The sequence below is a fragment of the Coturnix japonica genome, chromosome 2 (assembly GCF_001577835.2).
Source record: "Coturnix japonica isolate 7356 chromosome 2, Coturnix japonica 2.1, whole genome shotgun sequence".
Taxonomy (NCBI): domain Eukaryota; kingdom Metazoa; phylum Chordata; class Aves; order Galliformes; family Phasianidae; genus Coturnix; species Coturnix japonica.
In genome coordinates, this window is record NC_029517.1 from 99,744,372 (window position 1) to 99,766,419 (window position 22,048).

At 45.6% G+C, this 22,048-nt stretch overlaps 1 protein-coding gene across 4 annotated transcripts; it reads left to right on the forward strand.

The window, feature by feature from the left end:
* Positions 1 to 1,947: 1,947 nt before the first annotated feature.
* Positions 1,948 to 21,017, forward strand: RGS20 (regulator of G protein signaling 20). 4 transcript variants are annotated; one of them, XM_015855603.2, is made up of 5 exons: positions 1,948 to 2,741; positions 12,736 to 12,884; positions 16,179 to 16,265; positions 17,474 to 17,708; positions 18,621 to 21,017. In XM_015855603.2, exons 2-5 carry the CDS (start codon positions 12,739 to 12,741, stop codon positions 18,807 to 18,809), a joined length of 657 nt encoding a protein of 218 aa, XP_015711089.1. In that variant the 5' UTR covers positions 1,948 to 2,741; positions 12,736 to 12,738; the 3' UTR covers positions 18,810 to 21,017. The 4 variants fall into 4 exon arrangements, with proteins under 4 accessions (XP_015711089.1, XP_015711088.1, XP_032298619.1 ...); XM_015855602.2 differs by lacking the exon at positions 1,948 to 2,741 and adding an exon at positions 3,265 to 3,494; XM_032442728.1 differs by lacking the exon at positions 1,948 to 2,741 and adding an exon at positions 3,507 to 3,789.
* The last annotated feature ends 1,031 nt before the right edge of the window (positions 21,018 to 22,048 follow it).

Sequence of the window (22,048 nt, forward strand, 5' to 3'; positions counted from 1 at the left end):
GTGACAGCACATCACTCCAGAAAACTACCATGTGGAAGCAAAGTTCTCAGCAGAGCCATCGATAGCAAACAATTCCAGCTGCACTGAGATCTAAGCAAGTGTAACAATCACAATAACTTTTCAAGCATAAGTTAATACGGCCACCTAACAATGCATCCACAAGTTTTAGCACAGCACCAGCAAAAGTCTAAGAGAAACTCTGTGCTTTGCATGCCTCCTACTGAACAGTTACACTTGAACAGGGTAAATAACCACAGGAGGAACTTCTTCCCGGTGTAAATTTCACAACACCAAATAAATTCAGCTGAAAAATGAATGCGTTTCCATTAATGTTTGTGAAAAAATCAAGCAGTAACACGCAGGCCCTGCATGTAGGGTAGGTTTTCTCTGTGGACTGCTCCATGCAGCTGTATAGCTTCTTTAATATCCTGTAAGACTCTGGTTTATTCTGCCTCCCATCAGCCTTGAACCTAAGTCTTCTTTTTGAAACCAACTAGTGATGGGTCCATTAAGGAAAGCTGCTTTCACCTTTAAGTAACTAATGTTGAAAGAAAACTAATAGCTAGAAGTTCAAGAAACTAATTTCCCAGAATATCATCTGCAACATGTTCACTGCAAAACTTCAAATACATCTTTTAAGATTATAAACATATATTCACATTTTGAGTTTTCATTAAGGAATAAAATAAATATTAGAATATCACTGATATTAATAAACAAACAAAAACAAACAAAACCTAAGAAGTTCAAGTAAAGTCATTTTACTTCTGAAAATATCTCCTCTCCCAAAAAAGCCTCTAAGTAATTTGTGGCAAAGGCACTTTCATGTCATTGAAAACAGGCAAACATGGCTCCTCACCTCTGTTTGAATTGCTCCCCAGTGCTCTATGAATCAACTCCACTCAACAGTCTAGAAAATCTCTACTTAACAATCTAAGTGAGCAGGGAACAGCAAAATAGATTGGTATATATAAAGCAAGCAGGCTACCTGTTCCTTTGCCTGAAAACATGCAAAAGCTCTCCTAGGACAAGGAGAGGGAGCTGAGGAGTGAGGCCCACAGTCTGTCCTAGAACTTTAAAGTAAAGCAAGCCAATAAATAAATGCTTTTGGCATTATGTCATTGAGTGGCATTAAGTCTGGTTGACAGAATGCTGCAATACAATGCTATTAAAATACGAATGCATATTCTATATTGCCTTTATCATAACACGATCTTAACGTTTTCAATGGTGACAAGCTTTTAAAAGTTAGTTCAGATTTGTGATAATTGCAGGCTGCTTCATTTCCACAATCGTTCATGAGAGTCTAATAAGGATGTATTTATTTATAATGCCTTATATAGTAATAGATAATATCAATATTGAAATTGAGATGTGATTTAATACTTACCTTGTGTGTTACAAAGACTTGCAACTATGTGGGATTAGTTTTCTTAAATACACAGTTCATGTGTAAACCGTCAGTTTTCCATGACCCAGAACTCACAAACAGGTTGACGAGGTGTTCACATTTTGCTTTCTCTCTGTCCTAGTGAAGTAGAATTAACCTGTAGTAGTGATGCAGCAGTGGGGACTGGATGTGCAGCCACAGCAGCACACAAGTAGTGCAGGTTTCTCTGATGTCAGAGGGAACTGTCTTCCCATAAGTGCATGAAAAACACATGCTAAAACTCATTTAGGCAAAGAAAGGGAATGAATCTTTGTATCTCAACTTCTGAAGTTCCTCATCTTTATAAACCTCCTTTCAAAGAAGTTCAGGCTCTCCTTTATGCAGTCCTTCCTTACGCAGCCAAACATCAGCCTGCAGTCATTAGTCAAGAAGAAAGGAGAGGAAGATGCCTGTTTGTACTGACACTATTCAGCATTACTATTCATGTTGAAGAAACCGACCATCTTTAATTAGGTGCTAGTTGGTCATGACCCCACTCCACCTCCCCCCTCAAGAGTAACAGAGCAAGCCCATACCTCCCATAGGGTTACACTGTGCCCTTGTTGACATGGCTCTGGTCTAGAGGGGGCTTAAGGGACTCACACCAGCTTACTGCCCTCAGCCCATCCCTGCAGAACGGCTGAGAGCTGGAGGCAGAGGCCACTGATGTTAGCAGGTGTCTTGCTGTTGATCTCAGGACAGAGGAAGAGCTGGAACCCTCACCAAGTCTTTCTTTTTCTCTGCCAAGGAGTGAGGCAGGGCCATGTAGTACTAATCGTTAATCCATACGTCCTGACCAAGCCATGACAACTGTAATTCAATACAGAAATGTATTAAACATCCCAGTCACGTGCTTTGTGCCACAACAAAAAGAGCAGTGATTTCCAGAAGAGCTTCTCACCATCACACAGTAGAAACGCTCTTTCTATTGTCTCCTCTCTCCTGGGAACATTGTCCAGCTTCCTAGCTTACCCCTCTGAGCAGACCTAAGGGAGCTCCCTGTGCTGCCAAGCAACAGCAGACTCCGTGTGTGCCAGAATGGCAGCTTCCCTGCAGCCTCAACTCAGGCAAGCCTCTTCTCCTCACACCAACAGTGTTGCGACAGTGGTGTAGGCCCTGGGGGAGAGCACACCGCCGCAGAGAAGGCTGTCTTCACACTAGGCAGGCCTCACTTCTTCTCATTCTCTTTGATGCCAAGGCAATGGCTGTGGGCCAGAAAAGGGGAAGGTAGAACGGCTGTAAATAAAACGAGCCCAGAATTGAAAGAGACAGAAATTGCAGCTAAAGAAAAGGGAGGCAGAATCTGAATGGCGTGAGTAATTTCTGCATCTTCCGATTCTGGGCTCGTACTGTAGCAGGGTGGCTTCCTCCCCTCCGGGACCATGCAATTCTGTTGGGAAAGGGGAAGATTGTATTGATTTACTGCTGGGAAACAGGAGCGGCTTTGCGGAGCAGTCAGGACAGTCCCGAGATGGAGCCGGGTGGGTTCAGCACCCTGGACAGTGTCTCTCCGCGGTGACTCCTGCCTCGGTGCTTCGGTTCTGCTTATTTTATTGCTCGATTTCCCTGTTAGGAGGGTCACAGAATCATAGAACGTCCTGAGCTGGAAGGGACCCCCAAGGCTGTTTATTTTATCATGTCTTTTCTCTCTCTTTCTCTCTCTCTCTCCCCGTCCCGCTCCCACCCCGCAACCCCACAGCCCCCGCGGGCCGCCGGGCCCCTTTCCCCGCTCTCAGCGCTGCTCTCCAGCCCCTTCCTCCGCCCGCAGCTCTCCTCCCACCGGCCCCGCCCGCGCTTCGTCTGTGCGCCCCGTCGGGACGCCCCGGGGCTCCGCCTCGGCCCCTTGGTTCTGACGGCTCTGCCGGCCCCCGGCGGCACGGCTCCCCGCTGCCCGCTCGCCGCCCTCCTGCGTGGCCGCTGGGCTCTGCCTCCCCCGGCATCCCCCCTCCTCGCCCCACCGTCGCCACCGCCCCGCCGCCGCCCCTCCCCGGAGCGCCGGAGATGCCCGGCGTGCCACGGAGCCGCGCCGCCGCAGCCCCGCGCTGCCTTCCAGCCTCCCGGCGCCGTGAGTACCGCTCGGGGCCGCCTCCGCCCCATCCTCTTCCTCCTCCTCCTCCTTCTCCTCCTCCTCCCGCAGCGGGAAAGCCGCCGTCCGCCCACGTCCCCCAGCCGGCTCCGGGCTCCGCAGCACCGCGGGCGGGGAAGGTGCCGTCCCGACGGCGCGGCCTCGGGGCAGCTCTCACAGCTCTCGGGGTGAGGGGGCGGCCCCTGCCCGGCTGCCCCCGGTAGCTCCGTGTACCGGCGGTGCGGCGCCGTAAGCGACGGGCGGAGGGGGCGGGCGGGAGGATGCATCCCTGCAGGTACTTAACGTGCGGGCGTGCTCCGTTCCCGCTTTGTACAAACGCGGCTCTCATTTAAGGCATCACTGAAAACCTCAGCGGCTGTGCGAGCCCCGCGGCTGCATCGCCTCCCCCTCCGGCCCTTCCCACCCACCTCCCCCGAGCACACGCACACGCGCACCCGCTCCCCCCGGTCCATCTCCCCTCCGAGCGCCCACTGCCCGCCTCACTCCGCTCCCCCGGCCTCAAACAGCGGCTCCGGTCGGTGAGGGGCGCATGCGCAGGGCCGGGGAGCCGCCGTCCCCGGGCGGAGATCGCGGATCTGCCGGGCCGGGAACGGGAGTGGGAGTGGGAGCGGGCACGGCCGCCCCACGGGGCCCCGCCGCCGCCGACACCGTAAGTAGCGCTCGGTCCCGCGGCGGGACGGGACGGGACAGGGCGGGGGCTGCCTCGCCCCGTAGCCTGCGGTCCTCACGCCGGTATCGCGGGGCTCCCCTCGTCACGAGTGGTAGCATCACCCCCCGCCGCCCCTCCGCGGGTTCCGACCTCCGCCGTCATTGGCACCGCCGTCGGGAGGAGGCTGCAGGTGGTGAGAGTGAGTGAGGCACGGCCGCAAAGACTGAATGAGATTATCCCGCTACACGCCGATGGGAATTGCAGTAATTTACTAGCGACGCAATGTGCTCGGAGCGACCGCTCCGTCATTTCATTTTTGGCTCTTGAAAAATACGCGATCCGAACGTTCCTCGCCGTGCCGCTATTGCCCCGTGCGGGTTCCGAACACTCGGGTTTCTCCGTGCGGGGCAGCGGGGCCACAGCGCCGCCCCCAGCTCGGAACAACGATGGTTGTGTCGGAGTCAACCGCGTGCTGTAGCGGGGCGGGCGGGGTTGCTGTAGGACCAGAGCATCCCACCTTCCCCCCATCCATCCCTGCCCTCGCTCTGGCTCTCACATCGCGGGAGCACCACCGCTGAGGTGCTCTCCATGCCCCGGGGCGGAGCTGGGAGCCCGTTCCCGACTGTTCGGGATTTCCCCCGGTGCCTGGGGTCCCTCCCCGTGTCCCCGCTTCCGAAAGTCCGTCCCTCCGAACGGCCGCCACTTGTTGTCCCGAGCGGGCAGCGAGAAGCGCCGCGAGGATCCTTTGCGTTCTGCCCACGGAGCCTCCGCGTGATGCAAAGGAGTCCACAGAGCGGCCGGGCTGAGGCGGCGGTTCGGGATGCCAAGTCCGGTTCCGTAGCTCGACCCGAAGCGAATCGCGACGGTGGGCAGCGATAGGAGCCGCGCTGCGTCAGTCGCATCCCAACCCCCCCCCCCCCGGTGACTCACCCCGCGCAGCCCTCAGCGCACCGCAACCGCTCCGACGGGAGCCGCGTGAGTCACAACCCGCGCCCGGCACCGCGTTGGATGAGTCAGCGGCCGCTCCGACTGCGCGGACCCGGCGCAGCGCCGTGAGTCACCGCGGGACGGCAGCGTCGGCTCCCCGTTATCGCTGCGCGGCCGGGGCTGGATGAGCTGAATTCCAGCTCGAGATGATGCGCTTTGTGGAGGGGTTCAGTATTGGGCAAACATCACTTGTACTCACTTTTGTACCGCTTGAATGCCGTGGTATCCGTACACGTGGCTGAGCGGTGGTAGGGTGTTTTTGTTGCTTTTGCTGTGTAAAAGATGCAAGGTTCTCTCATCTTTCCCAGTTTACAGCAGAGATAGTGATGGAGAGTGACTCCACTAAGTGCATTTTAGAATGACTTCTTCAGTCGAGCCTTACAGGAGGATAGAGTCCAAATCAGAGCTATGGTAGAATCATATCTTGGTAGAGTGTCTTGGGTTCAAAGGGACCTCAGAGATCATCCAGTCCCAACCCTCTGCCGTGGGCAGGGCTGCCCCCCACCAGCTCATCTGGCAAGGGCCCCATCCAACCTGGCCTTGAACACCCCCAGGGATGGGGCACCACAGCTTCTCTGGGCAGCTGTGCCAGTGAAGGAGGAGCAGAGCACGTTTAAGCCCCTGGCAGAAGACCTGAGCTGAAATGATACGATGGAGGCAGTGGTACCTGTTATTTATGTGGGTGTGATGCATTTTCAGCTGTTTCTTTTGAAATGTAAAGCAATGCTTTGATCTGGAGAGATGAACCCAGCTCCTATAAAAATAAATATACCAGGTAAAGACACTCTGTTTCTGAACCCAAAAGCATCCCGTAATTGTTACTTACACTCAGGGAAGGGCCCTGCTGTCCACTGTCATCTGCTGAGGCCTCCAGCAGGCCCAGGTGCAGCTATGGCACACAAAGCTGCGTTATGTGGTGTGGCCGCTGGCATCCCCTCACCTACAGCCATCCCTCGTTCCTACATTCTCCACTATTGCCATCATCCCGTTTCTGCTGCAAGATGCCAAATCTCTGCTGACACACAATCTCCAAAGAGCCCTTACTAGGCACTCACATGGCAGGTAACACAATAACTGTGCCTAAAGCATGTGCGTGTGTGGGGATGTGTTCATTAACATGCATTTAATTCTTCTATATTTAAAACAGCGCACTGCTTAGCACGGGAAGCCTGTGTCACTTTCCTCAATGAAGAGGAAGAAACATGACTATCAAACTTGCTATTCATATTTCAGTTGACAACACACTGCCATAGGCTGTAGTTCTCATGAAGAACTTCGTTCTGAATTAATAAAGATTGGTGGAATCATAGAATTACCAAGGTTGGAAAAGATCACCCAGTCCAACCATCCACCTACCACCATGATTTCCCCATTAAAGCATGTCCCTCAGTACAATGTTTCTTGAAGACCTCCAAGGACAGTGACCCAACCACCCCTCTGGGCAGCTCATTCCAGCACCTGGCCACTCTTTAAGAGAAGGAACTTTGCTTATTATCCAACCTTAGTCTCACCTGGCACAAACTGAGGCCATTCCCTCTTGTTCTATTGCTAGTAACATGGGAGAAGAGGCCAAACTCCATCACAACCTCCTTTCAGGTCAGCAATGAGGTCTGCCCTGAGCCTCCTCTTCTACAGACCAAACAATCCCAGCTCCTTCAGCTGTTCCCCATCAGACTTGTGCTCCAACCCCTCACCAGCTTGAGATTTACTGTGAGCCCAACCCCAGCTGCAAGCCCTGTGGGGCCTTAGTGAGCAACAATAGAATCCTTCTTGCACTTCTGACTGTCACTACTGGGGGAGGTCTGAAGAACGAGCAGCGATTGCCATGTGGATGTAACTTCACTCAGAGCTACTGAAGTTGAGTGCTCTGGAATTTGGCACCAACCAAGGTGTTTGATGACAAAGGACAGCACCACTGTGTTGGCTGCACATGGCTCCATTGCTCCTGTGTGCTCCCTCCAGGTTGTCAGGCTGTGGTCATGCAGATGGGCCCAAACACATGGTAGGCTGAGAAAATCTCAGTGTGCGTTAGCATAAAATGAAGATGGGAGTGTAAAAGCTTTCTGTGCTGTGCTTTGTTTTGTTTTCTGGGTATTCCTGTGACATTATTATATATATCTTTTAATATCTGACCTTCATAGTTTACATTTTAAGCATTTCTCCTTAGTGAAGGATGTTTTCTTGGTAGGTAGATCACCTTTCTGCTGAGAGATGAGCAAATAACGTAAATGTTACGTGTCAGTCAAATAGCTCTTGAGGTGCTTTTAACCAAGGAAAGGAGTTTTATTCCTTGATCTTCACACTCTGTCGTGTTTATAAGGTCACGCACAGAAATGCCTCCTCATCTGAATGGCAGAGAATTGTGCCAGGGTCTGAGGTGAGTACAACAGCCACGCTTTTAGGATGAGGGGTAACAGCCTCAGGTTGTGCCAGGGGATTTCAGGTTGGGTATTAGGAAATGTTTCTTCTCAGAAGGAGTGCTGAGGCATTGGCACAGGCTGCCCAGGGAGTGGTCCTGTTCAGTATCAATATTGATGATCTGGATGAGGGCACTGAGTGCACCACCAGTAAGTCTGCAGATGACACCAAGTTGGTGCTGGGTCCTGCACTTTGGCCACAGCAACCCCAAGCAAAACTACAGGCTTGGGGCAGAAGGGCTGCAAGACTGTGTAGAAGAAATAGACCTGGGTATGTCAGCTGAAGGCCAGCTAGCAGTGTGCCCATGCATCCCAGCTTGTATCAGAAATGGTGTTGCCAGCAGGAGCCAAGGAAGTTATCATCCATCTGTATTCAGTGATGGTCAGGCCACATCTCAAATACTGTGTTCAGTATTGATACCCTCAATACAAGAAATACGTGGAGGCCCTGGAGCGTGTCCAGAGAAGGGTGGAGAAGCTGGGAGGGGTCTGGAACACAAATCTTATGGGGAACAGCTGAGGGAGCTGGGATTGTTCAGCCTGGAGAAGAGGAGGCACAGGGGAGACCTTATTGCTCTCTATAACTTCCTGAAGGGAGGTTGTAGTGAGGTGGCGGTCAGCCTCTTCTCCCATGTAACTAGCAATAGGACAAGACGGAATGGCCTCATGTTGTGCCAGGGGAGATTCAGATCAGATAATAGGAAAAACTTCTTCTCTGAAAGAGTGGTCAGATGCTGGAATGGGCTGCTCAGGGAAGAGGTGAAAAAGACTGTCCTAGAGGAAGACTGTCCTAGAGGATATAGGTAGCTAAGAGATGCTCTATATGTAGCTAATGATCAGCCCTAGGGATGGATCAGGAATGTACTGCAGGAGTCCCATGGAGCACAAGGCAGTTGGATGCTGAACTCCACAGGAAAGCACAATCCACAGAGACTCATCCGGTCCAGCCAACAGCACAGCAAGGAGTTTTACACCAGAAACTCCTTATGTCACCTGAACATTAACTATTTGTCTTGTTCAGGAGATTTTATTCCCCATACAAAGAGCAACTCATGCAATGATAACTTATTTTTATTGTTATTTTAAATGGTATTTGAGGTCTCAGGCTCAGTGCAGATAGGTGCTGCTGAGTTCTTTCAGCTGAGACTGACTTAATGGTGACAAGAGTTTGAGAATTCCACGTCCCATCACAGTGAATTGATATTAACAAACTCAGATCCCACTGACTCACCAAGAGCCCACAGAGCAGTGCCTTTAAGTCCTTCCCTATTAGTATGAACTAGAAAATCTTTTTCCCCACTGTTTTCTTCTGAAATCCGTTTCAAACCATGCACATTTCTGCTGCATATGGTAGGGGACAGAGGAAACAGACCCCAATTCTCAAGATCAAGCAGTATCCAGTACAGAGGCTTCTCCTACAGTTTGTTCTTGCTTCATAGTACCTCCTAAGGGGCCTGGAAATGTGAGAAGATAAAGAAGGCTCACGGCACAGGGAGTTTACAGCAGCAGCAATTTCATTTTGGTATAAAGAGACTATCTTGAGGAAGATAAGCAATTTCTGATCATGTTATTTTTTCCCATCAGACCAGACTTTAAAGCACAGATCTCTCTTGTAGCACAACAACCTAGCGAGGGCATTTCAGGTGACAGGGAATTAAAAAAGCATGAGAGAGTAAGGAGCATCTGAGTTTGTTGTGGTGCTGAAGTACTGGATATAACACATCTCTCTCAAGCTATGTTGATGAATGTCCCTCTGAGCTCTCTTCATGGACCTTTTTCCATATACCTTGAAGAAGTGATACAGCCTTGCCCAAAAAGCAAATCTCAGAGCGACTGCCCAAGGGACTTTCAAAATCAACAGGCCAGTAATCTGGACTTGTACCTCCATATTGACTGGAAAGCAGGCTCCTATCTGATGTAGGTGATCTGGAGGCATCAGCTGTAGGAGGATGGCTCTATACCTTATTTTCATCAGCAATGTACCCTCTTGTTCTACAGCCAAGTAACAGCTCCAAGGAACCCCTTACCCTTGGACACACTTACACACATTTCAGCTCTCACAGCTCCTCAAGCTCCAAAATCTTCCTGCTGATTGCTACAGCTAATGCTTTCCCTGCCCAGCTGTGTACATTCACTTCTCCACAAGGTCACATTTCTGGTTTAAGAAAACAGAGATCATTCTTTCCGTTTAAAACAAGACAGCAAAGCAAATCATTAATCAGGCTGTAAGCCACCTCTTCTACTATGCATGAAAAGCAGCGGCTGGAGGTGAGCAGTGCACCTGTGCCACTGCCTGTGTGTCTGCAAAGTGTGTTCTCATCTGGGACTTGGGAGGAAGCACAGTTAGCTAAATACGTGTGTATCAACATCCGTACTTCCCTTTATCAACTTTATGAGTGAGCTACTGGCTCACGATGCCATTGATAATTGCCATTTTTCAGTATTAAAACAACCTGATTGCCTGCACTGTTGGTCTGGAAAATAAGGAAAGCCCTCTCGTGGCATTAGCAGTCACGCTTTTGTTTTGATTACAGGTGTTTTAAGCCCCTCATCCTAATCCTGTGGAATTATAAGCCTGCAAAGATAACATGTCGCTAATACTACGTACTATAGCTGTAGGATCCACAGGGCGGTAAGCAGAGCCTAGTAACTTACAGTGGGTTCAGGCCTCATGTTTGGCACTTAAATTGTGATTGTACTGAGACCATGTAATGTTGCAAGCATTAATTTCTACCTGTATGTCACAATTCTGCTTAGAGGATGGAACCACAAAGACATAGACTCTGTTTCTTCTGCATTATCATGTATTAATAACTCTTATGTGGCCAACAGGAGTTGGCCCCAGTGGAACAGTATAGGTAACAACGTGACTGTGATTTGGTTTAGAGCCAGAGGTTGGGAGAGTGATGCTGGACGGGTCGTTGACTCATTGCTTGTTTGGTGAACCCGCACCAGCAGATGTCTTGTCAATAATAATTCTCTTGTCAGTAATAACTGTTTACTGTCCAAGGAAGCCTGACATACTGTTAGATATATTATCAATCCCTCAGCGCGTTACAGCTTATTACATTCTAATTGCAACGCAAAGACACATGATTTTAAAACAGGAGAGGGAGTTCGAAGGGAAGTTAATACTGAGACTTTTATTCTATTACTGTGAAATCTGAATTTCCAGATGTGCTCGGCATTTCACATTCATGCTTCCACACTTTGAAATGAGCGATGCTGTGGGTTTTTTGGAAGTTGTGTTCTTTTTCTGATTTTCTATTTCGGGGCATTTAGGTATTGCTGCTGAGATTAAGGTCTCCAGACTTCCACATGGGTTATCATTTCTATCTGCACTGTTCTCGTGCTTTATTCCTCCTGCAAAACAGGTGCATCTTCTGCTCAGCATGTCATATGTATTTCCTTTGGGAGAGTGGGTGGTTCTCACACAAACACAAAAAAAAAAGCGAAATAAAAATGCTTAATCTCTATAAAAGAAAAACAAATTCAGCAGAAAAGAATAAAAGAAATTCAGCACAGTGGAGTGCTGTGCTCTGCTAAAATAATGCACTTCTTTCTGACACTCCTGAAGTCTGCAACAATATCTTTGCGTTCCTCCCCCACCTCACAACAGCGTTTCCTAAACCTGACTGAACATTTTAACAAGGCAACTTCTAACCACCTGCTGTTTGGCTCTCGAATTATATTTCAAATATGGTATTAAATTATCAACACAAAACTAACCTCAAATCTGTAACCACTAATTTTAGTTTCTCTACAATCATCATGGCCTTGAGAGAAGAAAGTTTCATAGAATCATAGAATAGCCTGGGTTGAAAAGGACCACAATGATCGTCTGGTTTCAACTCCCCTGCTATGTGCAGGGTCACCAACCACCAGACCAGGCTGCCCAGAGCCACATCCAGCCTGGCCTTGAATGCCTCCAGGGATGGGGCATCCACAGCCTCCTTGGGCAACCTGTTCCAGTGTGTCACCACCCTCTGTGTGAAAAACTTCCTCCTAATACCTAACCTAAGCCTCTCCTGTCTCAGTTTAAGACCATTCCCCCTTGTCCTATCAAGATCCACCCTTGTAAACAGCCATTCCCGCTCCTGTTTATATGCTCCCTTCAAGAACTGGAAGGCCACAGTGATGTCCCCCCAGAGCCTTCTCTTCTCCAAGCTAAACAAGCCCAATTCCCTCAACCTTTCTTCATGTGAGAGGTGCTCCAGCCCTCTGATCATCTTAGTGGCCCTGCTCTGGACCCGCTCCAAGAGCTCCACATCTTTCTTCTGCTAGGGGCCCCATGCCTGGATGCAGTACTGCAGATGGGGCCTCACAAGAGCTGAGTAGAGGGGGACAATCACCTCCTTCTCACTGCTGGTCACCCCACTTTTAATGCAGCCCAGAACACAGTTGGCCTTCTGGGCTGCAAGCGCACACTGCTGGCTCATGTGAGCTTCTCGTCCACCAGGACCTCCAAGTCCTTCCCTGCAGGGCTGCTCTCAAGAGGTTCTTCGCCCATTCTGTATAAACACCAGGGATTGCCCTGGCCCAAGTGTAACACCTTGTACTTGGCCTTGTTGAACCTCATTATGTTTACATGGGCCCACTTCTCCAGCCTGTCCAAGTTCCTCTGGAAGGTTTATTGACCTGAAAAAAAAACAACACAAACGCAATCCAACCGAAGCCCCAGAGCACTGACACAAGCTGCACAGAGAGGCTGCGAGCCTCCTTCTCTGGTGGCGTTCAAAGACAGGTTTGGATGCTTTCCTGTGCAACCTGTAGTAGGGAACCTGCTTCAGCAGGAGGTTGGGCTAAATGGTCACAAAAGGTCCCTGCAACTCTGTGAAGCTACACTCACTTTTCTACAAGCTGGTAATTAATCTACAAACACATCAGGCTCTGAGACATGGCACAACCTTCTGTGTAAGAGAGCACATACTGAGTGCTGGAGAGCAAGGCTAAAGTGTGAAAGTGTGAGCTTCAGCCTTGCTCTGCAGCACTCACTGATATCTTTCTTTACAATTGGCAGAACTCGGGCTCCACCAAGAATAGTCTCATAGTTTGTTTGCAGGTTGAAGCTGCGGCTTTCGGTAGCTTTCAGTAAGACTTTTATGACAAAACTAACACGATAAAACCCAGATGTGCCTTACTTTCCCCTTGTCCTGCTCTCTTGCAGCCCATGGGATCGGAGCGGACGGAGATGCGCAAGCGGCAGATGGCAGCGACTCAGGAGACCCCGGGCACGGCGCAGGCTCAGCACAACATGGGAAACCGCGGGCCCAACGCCTGCTGCTTCTGCTGGTGCTGCTGCTGCAGCTGCTCATGGTACGGCCCTTACCCAGCACAGAAGTGGAGGGAGGTAACAGCCAGCATGTGGGACAGCAGAAGGCAAAAAAACTGCCTGCAGTATTCATCAAGGCTGCAACTAGGAGATACATGTGCACTGCTTTCTGCTGAAGTGCATTTTTTGCCACAGAAATAACATATACATACATACTGTGTAACAGTTCTAGATGGAGGACTGGGCCTTAGAAGGAGCATAGATTGCTACAGGGAATTAAGAGCAGGTGTAAAGATGCATAGGTCAGAAAGATAATAGCCAAGTGTCTGGCACTGCTTTTTTGCTGAGAAAGGCAAGCAGATCTATAGTCATTAATTAGCGGTGTCAGCTCACAGCACCTGCAATTCATGTGAAGCAAACCCTTGGGATCAGAGAGGTGTTCAGTGCTCACCTTAAGTAAACAGTGGAGCAGAACATATTTTCAAATAACTCCTATTACAAGCTGTTGAAGAGGAAAATTTATCAGGGAAGAAATCAAGAGAGGAAAAGAAATCACTGGATTCCTTAAAGATTTGCCACCTTCACTCTCACATCAGCTCATTTATTTCATTTAAAATACAAGCAAAGCTTGCCATACTCTGAAGTCCTGTTCCTGTTTGCATTACTAATTAATTAGTAGCATTAATTTGACCAGAATTTGCACTGAAATAAAGAAAAAAGTTCTAAGCCATAAGAGTTAAACCAAACCGCTGACAGCATGCTGAGTGTTCCTTGTAAGCGCAGTATCCACCAGACGAACACTTCAGAGCAAGCAAACCTGGGACTGAGGTGAAGGAAAGAAGTCATAAAACAATCTGAGTGACCAGACAAGGAATCTGTTCCACCATTACTTCTTCCCCACAGCAGCTGGTAGCAAACACTTTGGAGAAGAACATGTTAGGGAATGGAAGGCTCATCGTTCCTTTGCTATTAGTATGCAGCTTGCCAGAGCCTATAGACACCCAATCTTGCCCACCCTGATAGAAACAGAAAATATTTGGTAAAGACAAAAGGCTTCTTTTCTTGCAGGATGCCAAGGACTCTGGCTCTTTCCTACAAAGCAATGCAGTAGGTGCTCAGAGGAAAACTATGGTGATGCGGAGACAGAAATACAGAGCTGGTCAGGATCAGAGTTTGCTTCTTTGCAGAACAGTTCCTATACTCAACCATCACCATACAAACATCAGTGTGATCTGAGCAGTTGTCCAGTGCAATCTCACGTAGGTCATCTGGAACCTGCATTATAACACTTACAAATATACTTGCACATAAGGAAAGGAACCCCACACGTTTACCTATGAAGTCCGAGTATATAAAACTTGCATTTTTGTCTTTGAAATTATTGATAAACATTTTATTTTTAACATTTTACCTGATATTCCTGAGGATGCTGATTATCTGTGCGCTTCACTTGTCAAACAATTCAAAGAAAGCAATTTACTCAATAGATGGAATTAAATTACCCAAACTTCACAATGCTGAAAACTCTTAACTTGCACTTCAGAATAAAATCAGAAACCAATAGAGGCTCCAAAACAGAGTTGCTCGTTTTAGCTTTAAAATAATCTCTGATTTCTTTGATAACAATTGTTTTCTAGTAGCAAGAAATGCAAAACAAACCATAATTAAGCTATTTTTATTCCCTGTTCATAAAGCCTTTCCTTTAAATAGCTCAAGCACTTTGAACAGAAAAATTATGAATAGGAATAAAAATAACAGTCTGCATGAGTCACGCAGCTGATCTGCAGAACAGCCAATATCCAGCATACACTTAATAGTAGATTTAGAACGAAGAAACGGTGAAACAAGTCTCTCAGCCAGATTCCCACAGACCATGTTTACTTTGCAGCTAAAACTGAAGCCTCGAGCACGTGATCCTTTGGAAACCTGAGAATATGCATTTTGACTCTTAGCTCTGTTAACCCATATGTTTCTAGGAAATGAGGTAACCTGCAAGGGCATCTTGTGAGGCACCACACGACCTCTGAAGGAAACTTATTTCTTTGGGGCTTATTTGTCTTCTTCCCCTTTCTGTTGGATAGGTTTGTTCCCCTCAATCTAAAAACAGCTCTGACAAGCACATCAATTCTTGTGTGAGGAATGCATACCACTTCTCTTATTAAAAAAGGCCAAAACCACTGGTAAAAAGCATATTAAAAGACTGAATCCTGTAGACACAAAAATTATATAGAAAAGCACTAACAGGCTTTAACTATTTATTTTCTCAAGTAGTTCATTGGTTCCAATGTATGGTTAGGATGTTGCTGAGAAAAGATGTGCTTGCAACAGGAAACGTGCTTGCTCAAAAACCTCACAACAGGAAAGTTTCCTTACCTCTTCAATGCATGGCAAAGAGAAAAGCTTTTCTCTCCTCTGTTGCCAAACCTCCAGCCACTCTACTCAAGCCTTAAAATATTACCACTTTCCACCTCCCCCCATCAGGTCCCTGCAGATGATGGATCACCAGTGGAAAGAGCAAGAGAAGGAATAAGTCTTACCACTTATAGTAAGGCTTCAAATGAGACAAAGACAAGAGCTTAAGAAGCAAAAAAAGAAGAAGAATTGGTTGGTTTAACAAAAACCTTTGCTAGAGACAAATGAGATTCTTAGAGATTAAAGCAAACTTATGCTGAGGAAAAGAAAGATACAAATGAAGAAATGGAGTTTGGTATTTTCCTAAACTGTACCGCTTTATCTCAGCTGAAGCACAGTTTTCATATAAATTACTGGTTGTAAGTCACTGGGATGTTTTAAGTGACCTGAAATGATTGCATTAAGGGTAACTTGGGTAAAAACAGTACAGTGTAATAAACTTCAGTGGAGTACATACAGACTTCGTTGCAGATACAGGTTACTTTCTATCCAAGGACATACCTGATATTGTATAGTCCTGCTACGTGAAAGTTTGCTAAGCTTACATAACTGAAGAGCTACATCAGAGTATAACTATGGCTATTGTTACAATCATAGAATTCCTCGGGTTGGAAAAGACCTTAAAGATCATTGAGTCCAACCACAACTAAACCATACTACTGTAACTCTAACAACCTCTGCTAAATCATGTCCCTGAGCATCACATCCAGAAGGCTTCTAAACACATCCAGGGATGGTGACTCAACCACCTCCCTGGGGAGCCTATTCCAGTGCTTAACCACCCTTTCTGTAAAGAAGTTTTTCTTTATATCCAACCTAAACTTACCCTGGTGCAACTTAAAGCCATTTCCCCTCATCCTGTCACCTGTAATCAGTCAGTCCTTCCCTTCGTAAAACTGACCAAACTTTTGCTTGCTACCTTGCAGTCTTACTGTTAGAAACCAGGAAGAAGAGAGAGCAAGGAGAACATCCCATGAACTCCAAGCAGAGGGTATTCCGAACTGTGAGGAAAGGTATGGCTTTTATTGAGTGTTCTGTCTAACAAGGAACGAAACAAAAATTCAAATCTTACTAAATAATGAAAATGAATTATCTGGCATATGCAAATAAATGACAAATGGATAATAATAAAGCTGAATTTGCAAGTCATCCATCTCTTGCCCCTCAAAGAACCAAGAGTCTGATCTATAGCCTTTCATTGTATTTATATGCAGCGTGTAATCATGTTCCAGTTTTCAATGCTTTCAAATTAAAAAAAAAAAACAAGACATAGAAAATCACAGAATGGCCTGGGTTGGAATAGACCTCAAGTATCATCAGGCTCCAACTCCCTACCACAGGCAGGACTGCCAACCTCCACTCTTAATACTAGACCACGCTTCCCAGGGCCCCATCCAACCAGGCCTTGGACAGCTCCAGGGATGGGGCGTCCACAGCCTCTCTGGGCAGCCTGACTGTAAACAGTCTACCCTTTATCTGAAAAAAAAAGTTAAGGTTTTCCCCACTCACTTAATACATCACTGGAGCTAACTCTACTAGGAGAGTGGTTAGGCCCTGGAACAGGCTGCCCAGGGAGGTTGTGGATGCCCCGTCCTTGGAGGTGTTCAAGGCCAGGTTGGACGGGGCCCTGGGCAACCTGATCTAGTAAATGTGTATGTTTGGTGGCCCTGCCAGGCAGGGGGGTTGGAACTACATGATCCTTGAGGTCCCTTCCAACCCGGGTCATTCTGTGATTCTGTGAACTGGCAGAGCTTGGCCTTAGAAAAGGAATGAATACAAAGGGGAGCTCAGATTCTCAAGAATCAGGCATTTGCTCATAAGAGTTGCCCAAGCAGGTACGAGGAGCTGTGAAGCTGCAGTAAACAAGACGGTGTCTGTTGTGGTATTTGGATCGTTGCTTCTTTTTTACATATTTTCATTCATTTTGTAACACAGTGATTCAGTGAGGACTATTAGGAATAACAAAAAGCTCAGTTGTTGGGGTTTCTTTACTGCAATTACTCTGAGCAGTAAAGCACAATTTCTTCACCAACATACAGGCAATCATCTTATCAAAAACGCATCTATTTACTGCAGTTTGCACTTGGGCAGTTCCAGTGAGAAATAAAGAGGGTTGTGAACTTTGCATTTTTGTTCCATCATGATGGCAGATGCCTTCTACCAGATGAAAACAGTCTAAGTAACAATTGTTTGCTTCTCTCTTGTCCTCCTACCTCCACAGCCCTGCTCCTACTCTTGAAGAAGTGAATGCTTGGGCTCAGTCATTTGACAAGTTGATGCTTACGCCAGCTGGTCGAAATGCTTTTCGTGAATTTCTACGAACAGAATTCAGTGAAGAAAACATGCTTTTCTGGATGGCCTGTGAGGAACTGAAACAGGAATCCAACAAAAGTGTAATCGAAGAAAAAGCAAGATTGATTTATGAAGATTATATTTCTATCCTTTCTCCAAAGGAGGTATATTACTTTCCTCATTATTTTTTTTTTAATGCTGTTTTGCATGGTTGATGTGTATAAAGCTAGAAGAAAAGACCAACTCAGCACTGAGGTGAGATGATCAGAACTACTTTCGCTGTATGTAAGAAAATTCTTCCTACATTGCCTTGGAATGTTGATGTGAAGGCTTCAGTTTGAGGCACAGAATCAGAACATCCTGATTTTGGAGGGACCCATAAAGATCATGAAGTTCAACACAGATGAAGGTTTTATCCTTGCTCAACTTAAATTCTATTTGTTGGATGAACCAGTGGGGTTTTCTTTTGCAGTGCACGTAGATCAGGTCTCCAAAAGCACAGTAACGACAAATTAAGTGTTGTTTGCACAGCACAAACTGCCTCTGTATGGAATCATTCTATAGCTATGCCTGTGGTCCACATCAATTCACCGTGCTTTTTAAGATAGGGATTTGATTAAGCACCAGCTTACCAGGTTACAGTTTCTGTCTGTGTCATCCTGTTGACTCTAAATTCAGTCTCTTTAGCACAGCACTACTTCTCAAGGAAACCAGCTGTCACAAAACTTTACAGATCCTCTCTATTACAGAGCAGGAAGTTGGTCTGGAAATAATCTTCCAGTCCTTCAGGTTTTAGTGCCAATGGGGTTGCAGGAAGCTTTGTTCAAAGTAACGCTGCTTCCATGAGAAAGTTTCTCTGATGATGATAATCAACAGGTTTTTATTGCCAAATTCCACCACAGTCATTCTTGGTGTAAATATACACATATCTAATAGCCCTTATACTCTTGAAGGACAAGGACACCAACTGAAACTATTAAAATATATATTTTTAAGCCAACAGAACAAAAAGCAAACAAAGAAACCAGCTACTGTACACCATTATTACTTACGTAACTCTTTATTTTAACACACAGGTCAGCTTGGACTCCAGAGTAAGGGAAGTGATTAACCGAAATATGCTGGAACCCTCACAACATACCTTCGATGACGCACAGCTTCAAATCTATACCTTAATGCACAGAGACTCCTACCCACGGTTCATGAACTCAGCTATCTATAAGGACTTACTTCGGTCCTTATCTGAAAAATCCATTGAAGCGTAGGATTCCTTTTTTTCTTATATTGTATTTATTTTAAAACAAATGGGACTCTGGGCTATCCCTATCAGCAGGGGATTTAGTATTCATTTACCTGACAACAACTCAGGCAAGTTTTACTACCAACTGAATGCTTGGAACCCGCACAAGGCTCTGATATGGTCAGCTAACTACAGTTTCTGATCAAACGAAGTATTACTTTGCAGAAGAGAATGAGGAACATAAGCGTTTATGTTCAAAAGAAAAAAGCAGTATTTTTTACATTGCAGCATACAACTCGGACACAAGTCTCTTATAATGTATATCTGAAGTACTGAGCATGAGAACTAACTTTAAGTGGACTGTCACAGTTTTCTTGAAAGTCAAACCAGTTGCTCCATCGCACTATGACCAAAGTACAAACAGTTGTACCGTCACTCTCTGGGTTACATGAGACCAAGTTTCACCTCCTGTATGAATTGTGCTCAGCGCAGGTACACCCCACTTGTCTTATCTGGTGCGTACATGGTGTGTGATAATGGAAATCAGTACGGTGATCTCAAGTTTCTGAAAACTTATTGTTGAAATAATTAATGCTGCCTATAAAAACCTTTTGCTGAAAAAAAATTTGTTCTTTTACTACTGGAGTCTGCTGAGAGCATTTTTAAGTTCATGTTGTTCATGTTTATAACATTCAATTATTTACTTAGTAGGAAGAAGAGTCTGGGGATTGAAATTCTCAAATAAAGAACAATTCTCACATATTTTTATCTTCCCACTGTAGGTAGGTGTAAAAACCATTTCATTGTTTGTTCCTGAAAGAGTGGCACTATCAGCCATCTCAGTTGTGTACATACTAAGTTGACAGCTTGTAAGGCTTAGGTAACAAATACCCATTACTTACATTGACAAAAGATGGAAGCCAGAACTATTTTATTCCACGGCACTTTTTCAGACTGTCCAAAAGAAAAGCAATGGCTTTATCAACTAATAAACTTAAGTTCATTACACTTCACCCAAGGCATTACACTACCCCTAATTCTAGCACCATGAAAAGAATGAAAAAAGCGCTTTCAGAAAAAAAAAAGAAATGGGAATAGCAAAGCAGAATTTAGGATATTAATTTGCTCAGTGCACTAGGTAGGAGATGTGACATCCCCAACTGCATTCACATTATCAAACAAATAAGGAGCTTTTTCATTGCAGAAGACCTAATACAAGGTAAGTTTACAATAGCTGCGGACTAGTTTCTCCAATCTTCTTCCAAAATTGAAACACACCAACTTAAAAACAACATGAAGAACATATAACCAGCTAGAAAACTGGAAAGCAAAGTACTTTTCTCCTCTAGAACAACAATGGATGACCTGGACCACCGAGTCAAGAGGAATCCCTTCTATCTACTACTACTGCAGACACGGCGCTGCTTCATGTATGAATGCGGGTTCTCTCAACTGACTTTGGCATATCCCAAAGCACTACCAGTATAATCTTGGTTATATAAAGTATAGCATGATAGGCTACGAAGGAACAAACTGGACCTGTTGGTAAGGCAGTATTCAGGGGAGCTTGCAGTCAAACTGAGAATGCCATCGTTGCTGTTTTAATCAGACTGGGTAATGCTGCTCTAAAACTCTAAGCTGACAAAGTAAGTTTAACTAGGTCAGATTCTGCTTGCTGGAGAGATCAGACACACACATCAAAAAAAGTTCAAAGTGTGTCACTTCACTGAAATGGACTGTTTTGCTTCTTTTAAGTTATCTCCCTTCCCTGCAAAGATACCTCATTAAAAGCTGGAAGACAGCCGGAACGCTCATACTTTATAGTAGACAATGCATTCTATTATCCCGTGGAAAAGAAAGATATGCTGAAATTAAAGGGGAGACAAAACGATACCGGATTGGGCAGTTCTATGACAAACATGAGAGTACTAAAAAGAAAAAGTAGCTATTTCTAAACTTTTTCTCCACATCCAAATAATTAAAATACTCGAGGCAATTTTCATTTTATTTCTGCATTACAGTGTGCTGATATTTGCAGTGCTCATCTTTCTTGGAAAACCTTACACTTTAATGCTGTGTTTTAGGTTCAAGCTCACATTCAATACTGGTCCCTAGGTACCCCGAGAGCACCTCATACAAAATAAATCACTTCTCCCTTAAACAACATTATATTGAGGCTGTTCAATGCTGGATTGAATTGAAGAAAAAGAAAAAAGCAAAACTAAAAAAAAAAACAAACAAAAAAAAAAAAAAAAAAAAANAAAAAAAAAAAAAAAAAAACAAAAAAAAAAACGAAACTCACACAGAAGACAAGTTTTTAACTGCACTTCATTATGATGTACTTGCTAATTATGCACAAATCTTTTCCATGGCAAACGTGAATTATATAAAAAAGTTACTATAAGCAGGATTTTATAAGAAAACAATGACACTGACACAAGATATTATTTATAATTCATAAATTAAAAAATTACCACCAAGCCAACTTATCCTAGCTTGAAAATAAGCACGGGTGGTTTGCCTTGGCCTTTATTTAACCACAGGATATCATTAAGCTATAACAAGTTTCTGGTCCTCTGGTATTTTCTTCAATGTCTGCACTTTACAAGCCAATAACTCTCACGGAACATGCATACTGTTAAAGACTGCTCTTTCCAAGAGCCTGCTAAGTAATATTAAAATTGTATGGCCTCCTTCAGCCAACACACTGTGCTGTACACTGACCTTTAAATTCCAAAGTAATTAGCAAAGTACAAATGGAGGCGAAAAAAGAAAACCATCTAAACATACACGGGCTGAAAGGTTCTACTATATAAATTACAATTGATCAGAGAAACACTATGCATGCCTCCTGATTAATAACAGCTGAAACAGAAAATGTGATCAGAGTCCACCTCGGTGCAATTTAATGTATGTGATCACAAGGGGAATCCAGAACTTTGGATTTTAAAGAATAGGCACTTCTTGACAATACCTGGGAAATGCAATGTGACTTCAAAGTGGTGTTCACAAAAGCCTAGGTCACTGAGCAGCTGTTTACATTCTGTTTAGTGGAAGTCAAAAAGACAGTCAGGACAGTATCATTTAAAAATCAAGTGTTCTCCTGTGAAAGTTAACAGGATTGTATGTGAGGAAACGGCTTTGAGTTAAAGATCCAGAAGCCTTCAGTATCTTCTGAGCAGCAGGGTCTCTCAAGAAACACAGCACTTAATCTCACTTCAGCTCTATGAGGAATATGGCTTCCTCTTTTTTGCTAATAGACTA